Genomic DNA, 19,816 nt, shown 5'->3' on the forward strand with positions numbered 1-19,816 from the left:
TCTTGTGCAAATTACTAGCACTGTTTGTAAATATCTCTGCAATTGAAAGCAGCAGAAGTGCCAGATGTGCAATTACATTAGCACAGATATTCTACAGAAAGCTGCTTCTGTGAAACAGAAACAAGCTTAATGTGAAAATCTTTGCTTTTGAGAGCATGCACGCTATGCACATCATTAACCTGTTAATTAAATCTATTAAGGGCTGCATTTTCTGAGGCCTTGTTAAATGATTACTTATGTGTAAGAACGTCTGCTTCTAAAAAATCTTCAGTTGCAAAGTGTAGGCTAACATTGTGGTGGCAGATGCCTTTGTTTGGATGTGAAATACATGTACAGCATATGTGCATCTGTAACTGATGTTTTCCCATGTCACCATTATTTTATTTCAAAAAATCAGGCTGTGAGATCTTTTATGGCAGCAGTGACCAGATTTCCCAGTTCAAGATTGTTCATCTCTGCTCAGCCAACAGAAAACCTGAATGCTGCCTGCCCCATCTGGTAGTGGCTTTTGAAAGAAATGTGGGGCTGTGCTAGCAAAACCAGCCTCAGGATTAGGTATTATCAGCTGTTTAAACATCTCAGAGGAGGTGGTTTTATCCCTTGTGCTGAAGCTGTGGAAATGTGAATAAAAGTGTCCATCTGTTAGGATTTCAGTGATAGATGAAGGCTATTCAGAAATGCAAAACCACTACAAATTCAGGCTAGTGTGAGCAGAACACCTGCCAGAGAGGTAGCAAAGATCTGCCAGTCTGGTAAGGCTGACCCCTAAGTAACTTCAGGGTGCAGTTTGGTGTTTGAACACTTCCATCTTTAACTTACTGGAACTGATGCTCTGCTTTCAGCTTTTTTTATTTCAGAAGTGCAGATACTGGAAAAAAGCACCCCAAACTCTGCCCCTTCCCCTGAAGTACTTGTTCCCAGTCTGGACTGTGAGTTAACACCTTGCAGGACTTGAAACTCTTGGGCTCTTGGTAAGGGCCTGACACAATTTATGGTCCAAACTATCTTCTCTGTGCTCTCTCCTCTGTTTGTCCTTGTCGCATTACTGGCTTTTGCTCCATGGAATCAATCTCAGCTGGAAGAGGAAAAAATGAAATTAAAATTAAAACTAGAAGAAAATGTAATGGGTTAATACAACCCCATCATACAATCCCTGGATCTCAGTCTGGCCTGATGTTCAGCTCTTAACCTGACCATATTTTGCTCTCACTTACCTGCATGTGCAGTCATTTGGAATGGTGCCTGGCAAAATCTGCCTCCAGATGGGATGGAGATTTTTCTTTCTTCACATACTCATCCAGATATGATGTGCTTAGTTATATTTTGTAATTCTTGGCACAAGATTCCCAAGATTTTTCTTAACACCTGCAAGCCTGAATGAGGTAATCATGTTCCCTGAGTGCAAACTGAAGCATTTTAGTATTCTGTTCTGCTGTCAAGAAACAGAATTTATGATGTCATGGGAGTTTATTTCAGTTAGGACATTATTGTCTTTGTTTTGGCTTTCCTATTATGTTAATTATTTCCCCCCCTCCAAACTGAACTCTTGTGAATTGGATTTAGATTTAGCTTGCTTTTTTTGTTGTTGTTGTTTTTTTTTGTGTGTTTTTTTTTTTTATTTGTTTTGTTTTGTTTTTGATTTTGTTTGTTTGGTTTGGTTTCACGTTTGTTTGTTTGTTTTGTTTTAGTATGTGCTGTATACCTATCCTTCTTCCCTGAAGGGAAAACCACTGGCATCTCAAGACCTTTCACCCTGCTATGCCCTGGAAACTGCATCTCTTTGTCCCTCTTAGATTGCTCAGCCGCCCTCCTGACAGTGCTCACTGTGTCTGTGGGACAGTGAAATTGATTTACTGCTGGAGAACACTTATATTCCACATTTTGGCATAGCTTCTCATTTGGTTTATTCCTGCACGGCTATTTCCACACAACACAGCGAGTTGTGCTTTTCCAAAATGCTTTCCCTCGAGAATATGGAATGTCTAGAGTAAATGAAATTTCATTATTAATAATTGAAAGGGGATAACTAAATATGGACTGTAAATAAAGTGAAAATGCCCAGTAAAAGCAATTTGTAGAGTTCTACAATAACCTCTGTCCAGTTTTTACAGAATTGATAATGCACATGTTTAAAAATAGAGCTTTTCATATGAATTAATTATGCTGTTGCCAGGGAATCATTATTATAGGTGTTCTCCATCTTTGCAGAAATACTAATTAGCAGCAGTTGGGCTCCATGGGGCTCCTGCCCATTGTATAACTCTTCTATAATGTTTATTAGGAATAATGAGTGGCCCATATGGTTGAGAAGGTATTTCTGTAGCAGTATGTGATGTCTGTGTTTTACCTTTTCGGTTCCAAGTGCTGTGGGCAGCCCCACTTCTGCTCCAGAGCAAGGGGACAGGGACTGTGCCAGGTGGGGCTCACCAGAGGTCCCACCTGGAGAACTTCCCCAGGAGAACACATCTATGGGTACATCAGCTCTGCAGGAGGCTGAGGGACAGGTAAAGCAGCTCCTGTTTCACCCCAGCCAGACTTGGCAGCACCTCCATGTGCAACTCTGGATTTCCATTCCTCTACCATCACATATTGATTGCTGTAGCAGCTGAAAATGTATGTGTGCTTCTGGGCTGTGGTGGGTTATAAAATATGTAAGTTGGAAATAGGATGAAGCTAAGCAGAAAAATTATAGTTCTCCCTTAAAATGATGTCTGGAGGGGGATGCATGTATTTCTGTGATAATGTGTTTGTGAAGTAAATTTGGATACTTCAGAAAGGTTTTGCAGGTGTGCAGATTGCTATATTATTTCACAACTTTTTTCTCTGAAACAATTTTTAAATTTTGCTGTTTTTTTCAATGAACAAACATAATTTAAGCTTCATGAAAGAGTAAGCAAATTAGAAACTGCAGTTACCACAATTTGGAAGAGGAGTTAGGCTCTATCTTTGGTGTTTGCTGGGTAATGAATTATTACAGAACTAAAATAAGAATTCTCTGTGTGTCTTGGAGCTCGAATAAACAGATGTTGAACTTTTGCCAGTGCCTCCCCCCAGGCTGTCCCACCAAGGCCTTGCCTCAGAGCAGTGACCTTTGGCAGAAAGTTTCTTACTGTGGTTCCCTCCTATGAGTGCCAATCTTCACTGTTCATGGGCTCTTCCCTGTGAGGGTGCTGAGATCTTGCACAGGTTGCCCAGAGTAGCTGTGGCTGCCCCATTTCCCTGGCAGTGTTCAAGGCCAGTTTGGACAGGGCTTGGTGTTACCCGGGCTAGTGGAAAGTGTCCTTGCCCATGGCAGGAAATTGGAATCAGATTATGTTTATGGCCCCTTCCAACCCAAACCATTCCGTGATGTGTTTGTTGAGGTTCCTTGTGAAGATGCAGATGAGGTGGCCTCTCCAGAGCTGAGTGCATCCCAGCTGGGCTGTTAGCAGAACATGGACATGGGGTGAAACCCAGGCTTTGCATACTTGAAAAATATCTCAGAGTGACTGCCTCTGTGAAGGGCAGCAAGGGGAAGGCAGTGGGAAAAGCAGAAAAAACTCTGTGTGAAGCTTGCTGGTGTGAAAGCAGTGGTGTAAGGAGCTGTATCCAACTGGAGAGCTAAGTAAGAAAGAACCCCATTCACAAATCTCTCTCTCTTCCTTCTACTTCTCTGCAAATATCAGAGTGGACCTCCTCAGCTTCTTGTTTCATTGTGCTTGAAGGGATCTGAGACTTCCTGTGGACTGGAGAAAAGATTTAGGTATAACTGGGGGCTCAGAAGAAGGTGCTGCTGAGAGGGGTGTCCAGCAATGCCCAGGATTTCCCCACGGCCCCCACTGGTAAACTGGTGGTTTGTGTTACAGGAGGTGCTGTGTAACCTGTCTTGTGTTGATTCTGGGTTTGGGGTTTTTTTCCACTGAGAAATAACAGTTCCTGCTGGGGATTACAAACCCCAGAGTCAAGCTGGAACGACTGAAGAAATGTTTCTTTTGCGCTTAAGGTTACATTTACAAATACCTTACAAAGGCTATTATGTTTTAAAAAGAATTGGTTTCCATAGATGTTTGGAATTCCAAAAAAGCCAGAGTTTGATTATAGCTATTTATAAAACCACTGAGGTGGTTTTAGGCTCATATGCAGTAAACAATTTAGAGTTGTAATCTGTTGATAAGATCTATTTATTCTTTTTATTTTTCAATGCATAAGCTTATATACATTATGGTCTCATATCCTAATATCCACTGCTGTGAAGGCCAGAAATCTGTTCTCACAGACCCTCAAAATGTGTGGGATGAATATGACAGAAATGTTTTGGAATGTCTGGGGGTTTGGGTGTTTTTTTTTATTTTTCTATTTTTAATTGTGAGTTGAAAGGAAAGAATATTTTTCCCTGGGCTGTCTCTGGGGTGTGGGCACATGACTGAGTAGCTCAGCTAATACCGTTTACATTAGTTCTTAATACTGGGAAATCCTGCCTTCCAGTGCCAAGGGGTTAGTAAATCTCTGTATTTTCATAAACAGCGGTGTTCATTACATTCTGCTGCAGAATGTCTTTCTTGCTGGAGTGTGTCTAGAGTGTTACAGCATATGGATAATAAGGAAAAAACCTGAAATGTAAAATTGGAACAAACTGCTGCATGGCTGTAAGTCACTAAATTTCACATTTATTCAGATCTGAAATAAGATGAATAACTAAGCTGCTGAATTGCTCATTTGTGTAGGTCATGAAAGTTTAAAAAAGTGCTGCATATATTTAAAATTTATCCCAGGAATCAGAGGAATTTTTTATGCCCTGTGTGACACACTGCAAATAGGACAATAGTCTTTTGTATAGAATCTTTCACAGATTATAGTAAAAAGGGATTGCTGTTAATAATAAATAGGAAAATAATTGAGACAGTTAAGAATAGGCAAGGAAAATAATCTCTATTTTGGCTGAGATGTAGCAGTAGTTGCAGGGCAAGGAGACAGGAGGGCTCTTTTAGAAAGCAAGGGATGGGCCGTTCAGCCAACTACAGCTATACATTACTTTGTATTATAAAATACTGAAACATCCCAGATCTGGTGTCCTAAACTCCAAAGATTTTAGCCTGTTTAGTCTGCAAGAAAATATGTGGCTGTAGGATCCTTATCTAAATCTTTAAAATTACTTTTCTTGGCATAATGTGCCAAGAACCAGAATGCCTTTGTATCATGCCAAGAAAAAAAAAATATTGGTGAGGAACTATGTTGTAGTTTGTATGATTTTCCAACAGCTTTGGCATATGAGAAATAAATATATGTCCAAATCTCATAAAACATGCATAATTCTCATAAAATTACATTAATATTACATAAATCTCATAAAACCTTCTCATTAAACACCCAGTTACTCTGATGAAACATATTCAGTGGAATTTATTTTTTCTCTCTTACTAATAGTAATTAATTAGCTGTAGTGCCATTAGGAATAAGGCTCATGTGTTCTCTGAGTCAGTTGTTACCTGTTCTCAGAATTCACAGGCTGAGTTGGAGCTTTGCACTTCCCATAGCTGTGCTCTGGTGGAAGGATGACATTCAGAGGGCTTCTGGGACATTTCAAACAGAAGTATTCAATTAAAGTGGATGCTGCAGAGATTTTGGGGAGTTATGCCCCTCAGTAAATGAAGTTGTATGTCTTTGTTATGATGGAAAAGAATGAGGAGATTCTGTTCAAAAGCAAGTTGTTAAGGTCTTGAACGATTGCTCCTAAATTTGATACTTAAACTGAAAGAGGGGGTACAAATGGGTAGAAAATAGGGCTATTCCAATGGCTGTCCATTAATTTTTTCAGTGTTCCTTCACTGGAGCATATCTCTTATCCAAATTACTAACACAATATTCTGTTTTACTAATTGCTCATCTTCTGCTAAGTTTGCAAATCAGAATATAGCAACAGGGACAGAGTCATTGTGGGAGATGCTTATTATTGAATGAATTCTCCGATGGTGAAATGGTTTCAATTAAGCTAAAATGTCACAATAAACAGAGCATAATTATTCTAGCAATTCTTATGAAGCAATAACATACTTACTAAGCAGCTCTTACTGGGATTCCTCTTTTAAGTTTGGTGTTCAGTGGTGTTTTATTTTGTCTGTAAAGCGTAATTATTGTCTGTATAGCCTGCTTGCCTTATGTGTGCGTGACCTGTGTGTCAGAGAGCAGATGTCACTGCATCCTTTCAGACACAATTATGGTGCAGTTGTAGGTAGGTCTTGAAGGCAGGAAAAACAAATCAGTGCACAGTGCATCAAATAAACTCTAGTTGCTGTGTTATTGCATGTTTTGAAAGGGGTTAGAGAAGCTGAATGGGGTGATAGTACAGCTCTTTCTGGCTGATAAAAGATGAGAAACAGAACAATGTGTAATTTTGCTTTAACAGATTGTCTTGACTTATTAATTCCTTTCATGTCATTGCTTGTAGTGCTACAGATGCCCTGGAAGAAACAGTGGGATGTGTTTGTTCACAGTTGTTCATAAACAAAGACACCTCATCTGTCTGTTACGATTTTTGTGTGAGCCCAGCAAGTTTTGTTTCACTTCTCATTTTTGGAAATAGTGATTTGGTTGAACTTCTCTTTGGCTTGGTTGACTAAGGGATTTATTAATGCTGCTGTGTGTTTATTGGTACTTTGCATATCTCAGTGATATTTATTAGTGAAAAACTTTTTTTTTTTTTTTTTTGCATTCTGCTGGAGAAAGCCTCCTTTCAGTTAGATGCTCCTACAGAGAGAAACCCAGGTGGAAAAGGACCACAGGAGGTCATCTGATGAACCTCGCCGCAGAGCAGGTTCAGCACTGAATGCACACCCTGAGGTGTCTCAGGGTTTGTTCAGTCAGATCATGGACAGCTCCAAGGATGAGGTTCTGTTGTCTTTGGGACAGCCTATTCCCAGGGTTATCCTCACAGCAGTGAGGTTTTTCCTTACACCCAGCTTGGAGCCTCCCTGTTTCCATGTACATCCACAGTCTGTTTCTCCATTGATGTCCTGCTCTGAGGAGATCAAACATCCATCCAGTATCTGATTAGGTTACACTACATAGGAGATAGACTGTCCATCCTTTATCTTCATATTTTGTACTTTCTATAGACAGATCACTGTGAAATTAATTTCCTCTTATTTAGTCTTCTTCTTTAATTACTCTATATGGGGAGTTGTAAAGCATGTTTCTGCAGTTCAGACTTCTGATGCCTAAATTCCGGTGGGTTTATAACACAGTTAATATTATAATTCACATTGTGCTGAGATGTTTCTTTTAATTGCCTCAGATAGATTTTGAGAAAAGTGTAAATTTAATATGAGCCTTCTAAAAATAATTAACTTCTAATTACAAAGCGGACTACTGACGAGGAAGTATTTACAGCTTTCTCCTCATTTAAGCTACTGAACAGGATATTTAACTAAGCAGTGAAACATTGTGGATAAGTCTACTGCTGCGTCCTGAGGAGATTGTCAGGAAGTGAAAAAAATCTATAGTAATGGGTTTTGCATCTGATTTTTGACCTTATTTTTCATGCTTCTTTTTCTGGTATGCCAAGAGCAGGCTCTGTTTTTAGTATGTCTGCCAGGGAATAATTGCAAATTATAATGTGTCTAATGACAGCATAATTACTTACAAGTTCTTGCTTGGTGGTTTTTTTTTTTTTGTTGTTGTTGTTTTTTTAATAATCTTTCATTCTAAATTCACATCTGACTTTAAATAATGGCCAATTCTTCCTTCTGGCTTCAGCTGAGTGTCTCCTTATCCTGTTAATGTTTGAGTGATCATTCTGCTTTTCATGAGTAGAGCAGTTCATGAGCAGCACCCAGGAGAGTTCTGTGCAGTAGGGAAGGAGCAGTGCTGGGTTTGATGACTGATCTCTGCTGCAACTGCTTGGCATTCCTCCATGGCGGGGAGGGGGTTAATGCTATTTTTAATGCAATTCACTATCTTAAGAAATAGTAAATCCTTGATTGGTCTCATGTGTTTCAAGGTCCTATTGATGTGTAAAATTCCATTCTGTTTAATGCTAAAGGGAAATGAAAAAAAAAAATCTGTTTTAAATATAACTGGTGACAATGGAACTTCTCCTGTACTGAAACTTCCTCATCTCTAAAAACTAAACTGCCTTTGCTGAAGTGCTGTACAGAAATAAATAAGTTCATGATACAATTATGTTGTGATGCTTAATCCTTGTTACTTTTCTCTGTTAATAAAAAGCCACCCAGGACCTGAGGTCTGAATTTTGACTATTATCTTTAGATAACAGTATTTGCATAATCTGATGTCTGGTTTCAAATCTTGGTGGCATTAGAACAGAATATTCTGTTAGATCAAGGTGAAGTGCCAAGGACGAATGTTTAAGTTGTCAATGGACCTCTTCCCTGTAACTGAACTTCAAAAGCATATTTAAAGATTATTTTTTTTATTATTACATAGTTTTTAAGCACACTGGATTCTGTTGAAAGCCTGTCATTAGTGTAGGACAGCTTGTAGAGCACACTAGAGTTTGATGCTGCCTTTTCCCATTCAAGGTATCTGTCATGACTGAGTCCTTACCTTGGGCTGATGTCTTTTGGTGTGAAACAGAGGCATAAAAAGGACAAAGATTTTTGCACATAGCCTGAGGGATTCAGCAAAAGCTGGAGCTGTCTAAACCTTGAGGACTCTGCAATCTCCTCTTGCCCCAGCCTGTCCACCACTGCAAAAGGTGCCTGACTGAGGGCAGAGCTGCAGCCCTGGCTTGGAAACGGGGCAGGTGGAGCATAGGATCTATTGGAGAAGAAGTTTAGTTATATCCAGTTCCTATCTGCTTTCTCTCCTTTCCTAAAAATAAAAACATCAGGGGTTTTTATTTATTTATTTTCATTTTTCATTATAGAATGTCAAGCCCCTGTCTCTGGAGGATCAACTCCTCTATTCACAGAGAAAGAACAATGGGATTGCCAATGAAACCACCTATGCCTGAACAAAATACCTGGGATTATAATTGCAGCTGTTATGGGACTGGTTTTGGTTTTTGTGTGTTTTTGAACATCTAACTGATTCCGGTAGTTTTAAAATCAATTTTAAAAAAAATTGACTGCAGTAGCATTGCTTAATATAAATAGACTTATTTGTTGCAAGTTCATTTTCTGACTTGAAAAAATAGAAGCGATAGAGCAGTTGCAGTGTATTTTCAGGCAAGAATTACATATGCAATGTTTGTACTGAACAAAATGGCTCTTTTATGAGGTATTGGAAAGTTTTTAAACTTAGGAATGAGATAACACCCCCTTGAGATGATCATGAAAATCCCTTTAATAGTTAAGATTCGGCTTGAGTGCTTTTCTCTACATTTGCTCTTCAGTTTGCCAGCAATTTTGTACTTTATAGCCCTCGGTATTTTTTTGATTTGGTGGACTTTTATTGAATAATATTTTCACAGACAAATCATTCTATTTAGCCTTGTCTGATTGCTTTCACTTGTAAATCCTCAAGTAAGATTCATACGATTATGTATGTCTGTTCGTGTGCTCCAGAACTGAAAATTACATTGCTGGGTTTTATTTTGGTTTAATTTCTCCTCCTGAATGATGGCTTTGCCACTTCTCACAGTGCCACGTGCTGCAAGTGGAAGCGATTTACTCAGTGTACCTTGAGGGTGATTATTTTCATGTATTTATCTTCACTGTTTTATCCCTTTGGATGATGACTCTGCTGCTTCCCAGTGCAGTTTATTCTGTTGACTAATTGCTCTATTAAGACTGTTTTCCTCTTATCTAACTTGACTTTCTTTTCCTATTAGATGATTGTTCTTTTATGATCATTTTTATATTAATTTGTACAAATGAAATTAAATATTCATTTGGGATGAATTTTACTGCTGCAGAAATTAAAGGCTTGCCTTTAATTTGAAGCACTGTGAGGCATTTTCTTTTTTCCCCAAATTTCTCCAAGCAATTCAGTGATGTGAGTACACTGGGAGAAGCGACTCACAGCCTTTAGGAAGCATTTAACCAATTTTAGGGATCAGCTGGTAGTTATTTGCTTTTTAATACATGACAGGATATGGCTTATATTTTATATATGATTTATATTTTTTAACATGGGCAGATAGTGATAGGAGAAGGGGGAACATACTTAAATTAAAAGAGGCAAGATTTAGGTGAGAAGTTAGGAAGAAATTCTTTAGTCAGAATTTAGTCAGGTGGTGAGGCCCTGGCACAGAGTGCCCAGCACAGCTGTGGCTGCCCCATCCCTGGAAGTGCCCAGGGCCAGGTTGGGGTTTGGAGCATCTGTGGTAGTGAAAGGTGTCTGTGCCCATGGCAGGGGGTTGGAATGAGAAGGGAATGAGAAGGGAATGAGAATGGCCCCTTCCAGCCCAAACGCTGTGAGTTGAAGGCTCAGCGGGGGTGTTGTGCCGCTGTCAGGGCAGCTCGCAGGGCAGCACTCGCGGCGTGTCTCACCAGCCCCTCTCTTGCAGGTCACTGGGGCCGCTGCATCGGGGACTGCGGCTCGGGGGGCGTTCGCAGCCGGGCCGTCTGGTGCACCCACGCCGAGGGCTGGACCACGTTCCACGCCAACTGCGACCAGCAGGACAAACCCGAGAGCCAGCGGAGGTGCTTTAAAGTCTGCGACTGGCACCTGGAGCTGTTCGAGTGGGAGGTTTCGGGATGGGACAGGTGCGGGCTCGTCTCGGCTGCGGGCGCTGAGGCCGGAGCCGAGGTTTGTGTCACGGCTCAGCACGGGCTGCAGCGCCGCAGCGTCCGCTGCCTGCAGAAGCTGAACAGGACCGTGGTGTCCAGCGAGATCTGTGAGTATTTCACCCCTCAGCCGCCGGCCGAGCAGGCCTGCCTGGTGCCCTGCCCGCGGGACTGCGTCGTGTCCCAGTTCTCGGGCTGGTCCCCGTGCGGCACGGGCTGCGCCCGGAGCCTGCAGCACCGCACACGGGCCGTCATCGCCCCTCCGCTCTACGGCGGTGCCCCGTGCCCCAACCTGACGGAATCCAGAGCCTGCCGAGCTCCGGCCTGTCCCCTCGGGGAGGAGCAGCACACCTACAGCCTCCGCCTGGGCCCGTGGGGCGAATGCCGGCTGCCCCATCCTAGAGACGTGGAGCTGGCGGGGAGGACTATGCTGGATTTGGGGTCGGACTCTGGAGAGCGAAGCACGTCCGGACTTGCCGGCTCTCATCCCCACCACCCTGCCGGGGAGGTGGAGATCGGTTACCAAAGCAGGCAGGTCTGGTGCGTGAGGAGCGATGGAGAGCACGCGGCGCTGAGGTAAGGCTGGTTCCTGCTCCGTGCCATCCCCGCTGGATTTGTGTGATGGAGCGCTGGCTCTGCCTGGCAGCACCACAGTGAATGAGTCCCGTTCTTGAGTTTTAAATGGAATTTTTTAATGTTTTCTTTATGAACCTTTTCTTGATTTAATTCCTTTCTAGCATATGTTGAAGATTTTGCATTCTTCTACGATTTGCGACTGCTTAAATTCACTTTATATTTTTTAATAATTCTCTTCTGGGTCTCTTTTTGTTGTTGTTGTTTTGAGAAAATGGAATTATATATCACTTTGTGCAGTTCCTGGGCCCTGGCTGTGGGAGAGGGAGGATCCGTTCTCAGTCATGTACTGCATATATTTGGTATAAGAGGCTAAGATTGCATCAGCTTAAACTCCTTAATTCTTATGAATCAATACAGTCTGAAAATAAGTCTGAAAAGTTTGGCCTTGTGAATATGCTAGAAGGAATATTTTGGAAAGAAATCAGTGAATAAAGCTGGGACTGTCATCCTTATTGAGGAGCCTTCCTGTCTGGGTGTAACTCTTGGGTGCTGGTACAGGATAGGTGACTGGCATGCCCATCTTTGTTGAGGCTGTTGATTTCTGTCCTTATCTAATGTTTTATCTAATGATTCATCTTGGTCTATATAGGTTGCTTTGCTGTAATTTGAATGTGAAGGTTAGAGTAATGCGCAGCAAATAATAGAAATATTTATTCTTTCTATTGCTCACATATAAATTTAAGCTGAGCTCTGCTGTTTGACTTCAGGTTGGATTTGGGTAGGTGCCAGTAGCTGATAAATTGATTGACTTCTGAGAAAGTCAGAATTTCTGGAGATCTTACTGTGTTCTGTTTTTCAAGGAAATGAGAAGTTTTTGAAAAATCCTGCTCTTGAATTTTGTAGAAATCAATCTGCTTCTCAGTAATCCATAGCTCCTGGTGCCTGCACAAACTCAAATGGCAGAGAGAAGGGGTTATTTTGCATCCAGTTCTCTACCCCTGTTAATTTCTGCAGTGTTTTTGCACACACACTGAGGTGAAAATACGAATTCTGACCTTTTTTCTTACCCACTCCTATTACACCCATAGCCAAGTATGGAATATTTTTTTATCAGTTGGAAAAAAGTCAGGCTTTGTGAAATGTTCCAGCAGATTCTAACATCTTGACTTTATTACTTGTCTCTTATTATGTGCTGATTCTAAATATACAGATTTTATGCTCATGTAGCTGCTTGACTTTAATGGAGCCACTTGTGATTTATTCCACAGTGCGACCAGCAGCAGTTTTCTGTCTGTTAACACTTGTTAGCTTTCTCCTGCCTCTTGTATCTCATTTCTTATCAGGGGCTCTGGGAGGAGGATCCTGATTTTGTTAAAATTTCACTTGCTCTGCCCTCATACACTCACTGCTATATTTGCTCTAATAATGGAAATGGAAACTTTCTGTAGATGTTTTATTTTCTGTATTATACATTGAATTTCTGGATGACAGTGTAGAGAGTGCTGGGAGCTTTAGTTTTAGTGGCTGTCCCTGATCGAGCTGTCTTTTTCCTTGTTCCTTTCTGTTTTTTTTTGCTGATCTAGCCCTCTTTTTGGGAGCATACAGCTCCATTAGCCAACTCCTGGCAGTCTTTTTCTGCTGAGCTTGTGTCTCAGATTTACTGCAGAGCTGGGCCTTACCCATCCTTTACTCTTACTCTAAATGCAAGAGCAAAGCCCATTGATTGAGTAGAGGAGAAAAGGTCATGTCATGTTACGGCATCCAGACACTCACACACTTTTCCTTTCTCCTTTCGGACCTAAAATTCAAAGCTAAAAATCCAGCCCAAAATCCAATCTGTGTTTAGTTCCAGGGCTGGAGTGTCACAGATATCAAATACTCCTGACAATGGCTCCCTTTAGGCATCCCCTGGTGGTGTCCTCCTCGTTTTGTTGTGCAGCAGATTTGCTGCCATTCTTCTGAAGAGCAGGCCGATCTTACAGATGTTGTTTTACAACAGAGATGGTATTTTGGCTACTGATAAAGAAGAGTAAATGCATTTGCATAACCCCGTAGTGGGGACTGGCAGGCAGCCAAGTGTCTGCTGTAAACCAGGAAAGAAGTGCCTTATTTGTGCTCCTGTATTTTCCTGGATGATGTTTCCCATTTCTAACGCTGCTAAGCAAGCACCACTGTAAATTAAACTTCTGGAAAACTGAGGCCGGGGATAGGAGTATCCCAGGATGTGCTTTAACAGTGGGCTCTGAGCTGCTGGTCTGCCAGGGCTTTGCCTTCCACCACTGCCCAGTCCTTGCAGGTAACAGGAGTGGTCAGCTAACCACCACCAAGGGCCACCAGAGGAGAGGGGCTACGCCCTCATCCTGCCTCCTAATTTATAATGAAATGGCAAAGATGCCCAATATATTACCAAGGTTGTTTAATTAAAGGTGTCTGATTGCAGGGCTGTAAATAGGAATTACTTGGAGAGGAGCAGAAGCATGTGGAAGACTGGACATGCTGTCTCAGGGAAACAGAGCTGGGGATGTTTTTGATAAAATATCTTTTGAGTCTGGAGGTTCAGCATTTCTCAAAAGGGAAGGAAAAGGGACAAAGGAAGAGGAAAGGAAGGGACAGACCTTTTTGAAAACACCTTAAAATGACAACAATTGAACAGCCAAACATCAGTAGGCTTCGAGACGGGTCTGCTTTTGCTCAGAAACGATTTTGGTGTAGAAACGTTGCATTCATGAAAATAAAAGGAGTAACATCAAAATAGAATGATGTTATGGATCTGGTTTGAACCTTTTAAAGACTTTATTTAAAAAGTTGGAATTTTTTTCATACTATTTCGGATAGAATTCAAGTTTCAATTTTGTTCAGAAAAATGTTATAGTTTTGCCCTAAGCCTTACATCCAATAACAGATTTAAACACGAGCACTTCCATGCATTAAAAAAAAAAAACTCTGAAAAAGATGCAAGAAATGAATGTGAAAAAAAATGCTGCTATTTTTGCTTTCCTGTCTCGTCACAGTTATAAAAATCTGCAGAATAATGAGACAGAGGCACTTGAGTTCCTTCCTTTTTTTTTTATAAGAGGTTGTTTAGGTTAGACACTAAATTGCAGTTTAGTAAAATAAATGTGCGTAGTTAGACATTGAAATTCTAAATAAATTTAACCTGATTTTCTAACCTGATGTGTGTGCTCAACTAAGCATATTGAGAAGTTAAAGTCAGGAGCAAACAGTTATAAAGCATTTTTTATTATTATTATTTGGATTAGGAGTCTTTTATGTACATATTTCTTAAACTCTTCATTCTATGTGTAAGATGACAAGAGTGATATAATAGATTTGGATTTGGGTTTCTGTTTACTTTGCTTTGTAAGTGAAAATTCAGGTCAAACTCAGTCAAGGGACAACCCATCTGTCAAGGCGGAGGTGGAGCAGCATTCAACTCTTTTGTTTGCCTCTGTAATTTAAATTCCCATTATCCATTTCCTAGTGGACTGTGCTTAACCACTTTGCTGTTGTATGTTTTTAGGAAAAAAAAATTTGCAGTTTCAGTGTTGACATTCTTCTGCTCTCTAGATGAATACAAGATTCTGCACTCTGGAGGTGAAAATGCTGTGCTGTAAAATGCTATTTGATGGTTGTGATTCCGATCTGGGAGAGGAATTCTATGTTCACATTCCTCCTGGCAGATGTAGGAATCAAGCCTCAGTGCTCAGGCTTCAAAACAAATCCCTGAGCTGCTGGAGAAGAAGGATATTTTATTTTCTAACGTTCTTTTCAAAAGTTTTGTCTCTCATTTCTTTTGCTTTTATTTAAAAGCACAAGAAACAAAGGAGCAGTAATGGCTTTTTTTGTTTCCATGAGTAACATTTTAGTGGCCAGGCATGGAATAGGCTGCTCAGGGGATGGTTCAAAAGGTGTGTGGATGTGGCACTTGGGGATATGGTTTAGTGGTGGACAGTGCTGGGTTGATAGTTGGACTCGATGATCTTAGAGATCTGTTCCAACCCTAACGATTCCGGGGTTCGATGATTTTAGAAGTGGTGTCCAATAATAACTGTGTTTTTTCTCCTGTTCCCAAACTGTGCTGGGAGGCAACTGCCTCTGTAGCCTAAGATCTCAGAGTCTGCCAAGGTAGTGCAAATGGAAGCCAGCATTTATTTTTAATTAAAACAGAGGATCTGATACATTAAGTTCTGGAGACACCAAAACTTTGACATCTTTACTTATGTTTGTTTTGGTTATAGGTCTCCCAGTTCTCTTTCCCTTAGGTCAGTTGTATGGCAGGCAAATATTCCCTATCTTCACCCACCTGGTGCAGAAGGCGCTGATGTTTCCTCTGCCAAATAAACCTCTGCTGCACAGATTGAATATATGGTATCCAAAACAGCCCTGGCAGCCCTTGAACACCCTAAAAATACATTAGGAATTCTCAGAAGTGTGCCTGTTAACACTGTTTGCCTATTTCTAAGGGAAATGAGTGTTTTGATGCTGTTAGAAATATGGCAAGACTGTCCATTAGGAGATGTTAATATTATTGACAAGTGCAAAGAGCAGGTGTTTGAATTCCAGCAGCCTGTAGGGCTGAGTCTTTGATTACAGAATAGGAGACACTGCTGAAGAAGAGAAAAAATGGAAATGGGTTGTTAACTTCATTCACTTCAGGATTATCTTGCTCTGCAGCACGTGGGTTTGAACATGAGTTCCCATGTCAGGCATGAGACTTCCCAGGAGCCTTCCTAAGCTGCTGGAGGAGAGCCTGGCTCTGGATATGGTACCCTATCCTCCTGGTGCTGCCTCTGTGCCAGCAGCATGGTGACAGCTTCTTAGTGTGCCCAGTTACAGATGATCCTTTCAGTGTGAAAGGTTTTAACAAGAACCGCCTGTCTCATCCTGTAATGTAAGGAAATGCATTCACCTGTGCTTCTGAATGCCTTGCTGCAGTTGGGAAGGGAAAGCAGGGGTGACTCCTGTGCTGTGCCCAACCTGATTTACTGGTGCACGGCTCCTGGGTGGTGTTGCTGCTTTTTCCAGCTGATGGACCTGTTCTCACTCATTCCCATGTTGGGGATGTGATGGCTCTGTGACTGCAGGGCATATAGCACAGGCACCGAGCTGTTGGAAAATGTGCTATTTTTGGTGAATAGCTTTTTGTCCAGAGCAGGAAGGTGGTGGAATTCAGCTCAGGGCTGCACAGTTCTTGTGTCTCATGGGGGTGTGTGTGGCTGGAGATGGAGGAGATCAGCAGTGCTGCTCTGTGGGCAGCAGCCTGAAGTGACATGACCATGGGAATGTGGAGCTGCACAGTCAGGGTAGTACCCAGGGCTGCTTTCCCTCCTCCTCTGCTGTTCTGCTCCAGGACTCTGGGAGTGTGAAAAAGATGTGGGTAGGTTTCCTTCCTAGTGTTTTGTGTTTCTTTAATAAGTGGTTTATTGCCCTTGAGCACACAAGAGGCTCAGAGGGCACTGTGTCACTTGGGCGAGCTGTGCTCTGTGCTGCTGCTGGCTGCTCACTAGTGGGTCCATCCTGTGCCACAGACACAGCAGCGTGGGCTGGGAAACAATTCCTGGGCTTTTACAGAGTCAATCCAAGCATGTAACACACAAAAAAACATCAGTTGTGTAAGTACTCTACTGTATCACTGTTACCAAATCGACCCCCAAGTAGAAGATCTAACCTGAGACATGAATATGTGGAAAATCAGTTTAAAACCAGGGCTGATACAGTACCTCCTGTCCCCAAGACCTTGTTCTTGTCCCTGCTGGTTTGGACACAGCCACAGCAGCACAAATCTGTGTCTGGTTTGCAGCCTCGGATCAGCGAGTGTCTCACAAGTCTGGGCTTTATCTGTATTAGATCGTCCTAAATACATCTGTGACATGAAAGGCTGTGTCTGAATTTCATGCAAAAGAGTGTTTTTACATTTGTCTTTGTGTTGCTCGGTGTCACAATTAATTTGACTTGGAGGCTCTAAGTGAGTAGGTACAAGTTAATTAATTTTCTTTCTGTTCAGCAGTTGCTTGTAATTCTCCCTCAAAAGCCTACTTGAACAGGATGGAAATTGCCAGCTCCATGTCTCATTCACCTTGAGGTCAACAAAGTTAGCATCTTGCCTTTCACAGCAGGAGCAGTGGGGGAGATTTTCAGGGAAAGGAGCAGCTATTCAGCCTCTGACAAAGGCTTTTGCCAGTGCAAGGGTGATTTCTGGGCAGGGATGGCTTTCCCAGCCAGAGGGTTGGCACAAGTTTGGAGAATCCATAATTTAAATAAACCTCAGTAAATTCATCCTCACAGCACCTGTGAGAGTTTTATTCTGGCTGAAGAAATCGAGTTGTTACAGTTTTTTTTATGTTTACTTTGAAGTTCAGATAGAAGCCACTAAATGCTCTGTTTTGCTGGTGATTGAGGGTCTAGTCAAACTTGATGTGTTTCAATGGGAATATTCCTGTTGACCTATGTGAAAAGGAGACCGATTTCTAGAGTGGAGAAGGGAGTGAATGCCCTTTATCTTCTCTGCTCCCCCTATGAGGCTGCCCAGCAATCCTGACATGATTGCCCCAGTCTGTTTGCTTTAGAGGGAGGTAGGTTGGCCAAACTGCTGTAAGGGATAGCAGGAGAGGTAATGGCTGCTTCCCTGGCAGCAGCTCTGGATTTCACACCTTTTAAGTGTACCTGTGTTTGCTCCTTACAGCTGGCAAAAGCTTTGACCACAAGCAGCTGGAGGCTGGAGAAGAAAAATTAGAGTTCACACTGAGTTCAGCAGATGTGGTCTTAATTTCTGAGGCCAGTTTGCATTGTCCTTATAACACTATACAGAAGTCAAAATGTGTTGTAGCTTTGTGACTCTTCAAAATGTTATTCAGGGACTTCGTGTCTTGATACCAAATCTCATCATTTGGTAGCCCTTAGAATTTGGTTTCCCACTGTGTTTGGCCTAGGACACCATTGATGTGTTACAGAATGAATGAGATCATGTCCTGATGTCAGCTGCAGTTACTGAGTCCCAAAATCCAGCGACGGTTGCAGCATTCCTGAGCCTCTGGTTGTTTGACAGGTTGGAAAACCCTCTGACATTGTTTGACAGCACATGTTTGATAACAGCCTCATGGAACGGAGACCTTTCTTATTAGTGTGGGATTAACTGTTTTTTAAAAGAGCAGAGTTGCTCAGCAGGATGGATGGATGGATGGAGGACATTTAGTCCTGTGTGTGGGATGTTGGAATGGTTACCTGTGGCAGTATTCCTCTTGGGCTTGGATTTTGTTTTCCATACAGGACGAACTGTGGAGTTCTAGCTACACATGAGCAAATATAACGCCTTGTCCATCTGTTTTAACTCGAGATAAATGAGATACAATATTTACAAAGTACTCAGCATGCAAGTTTGCACCCAGAGCTCGTTGGAAATGGTTTATGTGCCCTGCATTAGAGCTTCTCTCATTCCTGTTACACTGGTGTTGATGTAGATCTTCTGACAGAATGACCATGGATTTCTTCTTGAAAAAGAAGTCCATTAAGCAAGACCTCCTCAGCTGTTGTACTGTGTTCTTACCGCAGCCTCTGCCTGCAAGACCCCGTGACCCCTGTGACCTCCAGGTCCTGTGTCATCCCCAAGGACTGCGCCACATCCGAGTGGTCCCCGTGGAGCCCCTGCTCGCGCAGCTGCGGCTGGGGCAGCCTGGCCGCGGGGCTGCGCAGCCGGCGCCGCCGCGTGCGGAGCGTGGCCGTGGGCGCCGGGAAGCCGTGCCCGGAGCTGGAGGAGAGGGAGGCGTGCAGTGGAGGAGGGAAGGCACCGCTGCAGCCCTGCCCCAGGTATGGCCAGAGCTGCTTCTCCCCCGGGTTTTGAAGGTAAAGAAGCCCCTGCAGATCCTCCCTGCTCGGTTTGTGCATGGAGAGGGTTGCAAGTGGTGCTTTCTCTGTGTCTGAGAGATCATTGATTTGGTCACTGTTAGCTGTGATTATTGGTATTATTTATTGTTACCAATTCTCTTTTAATTATTGCTATTTTCATTATTCCTATTACAATAATTACAGTTATATGTAGAAATAAATTTGAATTACACCCACTACAGTTTACGTTTTCATATTTTAAAAACTGAGAGCAGTTGCTCTTGTTCTCTGAAATGGCTTTTGTCCTGTTATTGTTTCAGAGAATTTCATCAGCTGTGTGAAGTCTGGGCAGGTCTCCATGGCTGAGCTTTTATTGGCTTTGAAATTTTAATTTTTACATAAGTTTTAATGATTTATCTCCCCATAAAAAAAATCCCAGTCTAGCCTGAGAAAGATGGGAACTACTTGGAGGTAATAGATTAATCTTTACTCAGCTTCCCTCTGTGTGCTTCTTGAAATGGGAAACTTTGCAGTCCCTGAGAGCTTGCTTGGTTTGTGGTGTGAAGGAGAGGATCTCACCTTTCTGGTCTGCAAGCCCATGCCATTATGCTTGGCCAGGCTAACACAGGAGCCTGATGGTGTGCTTTGCAAAGAAAATAAAATATTGCTTGATTTTTCGTGTGACATGTTCTGAGATTGACTGTAAAATGCTTTGGGATTGATAGAATTTTATATGCATGCAGAAAAATCTC

General features: G+C 42.1%; 1 protein-coding gene across 1 annotated transcript in view; it reads left to right on the forward strand.

Annotated features, from left to right (window-relative positions):
* THSD7B (thrombospondin type 1 domain containing 7B) overlaps window positions 1–19,816 on the forward strand; it is a 297,727-nt gene that overhangs the window by 95,858 nt on the left and 182,053 nt on the right. The window contains exons 7-8 of the mRNA XM_053948041.1: window positions 10,448–11,243; window positions 18,792–19,046. Of these exons, the coding sequence (XP_053804016.1) occupies window positions 10,448–11,243; window positions 18,792–19,046 (1,051 nt within the window). The remainder of the gene's footprint in view (window positions 1–10,447; window positions 11,244–18,791; window positions 19,047–19,816) is intronic.

The sequence above is a fragment of the Vidua chalybeata genome, chromosome 7 (assembly GCF_026979565.1).
Source record: "Vidua chalybeata isolate OUT-0048 chromosome 7, bVidCha1 merged haplotype, whole genome shotgun sequence".
Classification (NCBI taxonomy): domain Eukaryota; kingdom Metazoa; phylum Chordata; class Aves; order Passeriformes; family Viduidae; genus Vidua; species Vidua chalybeata.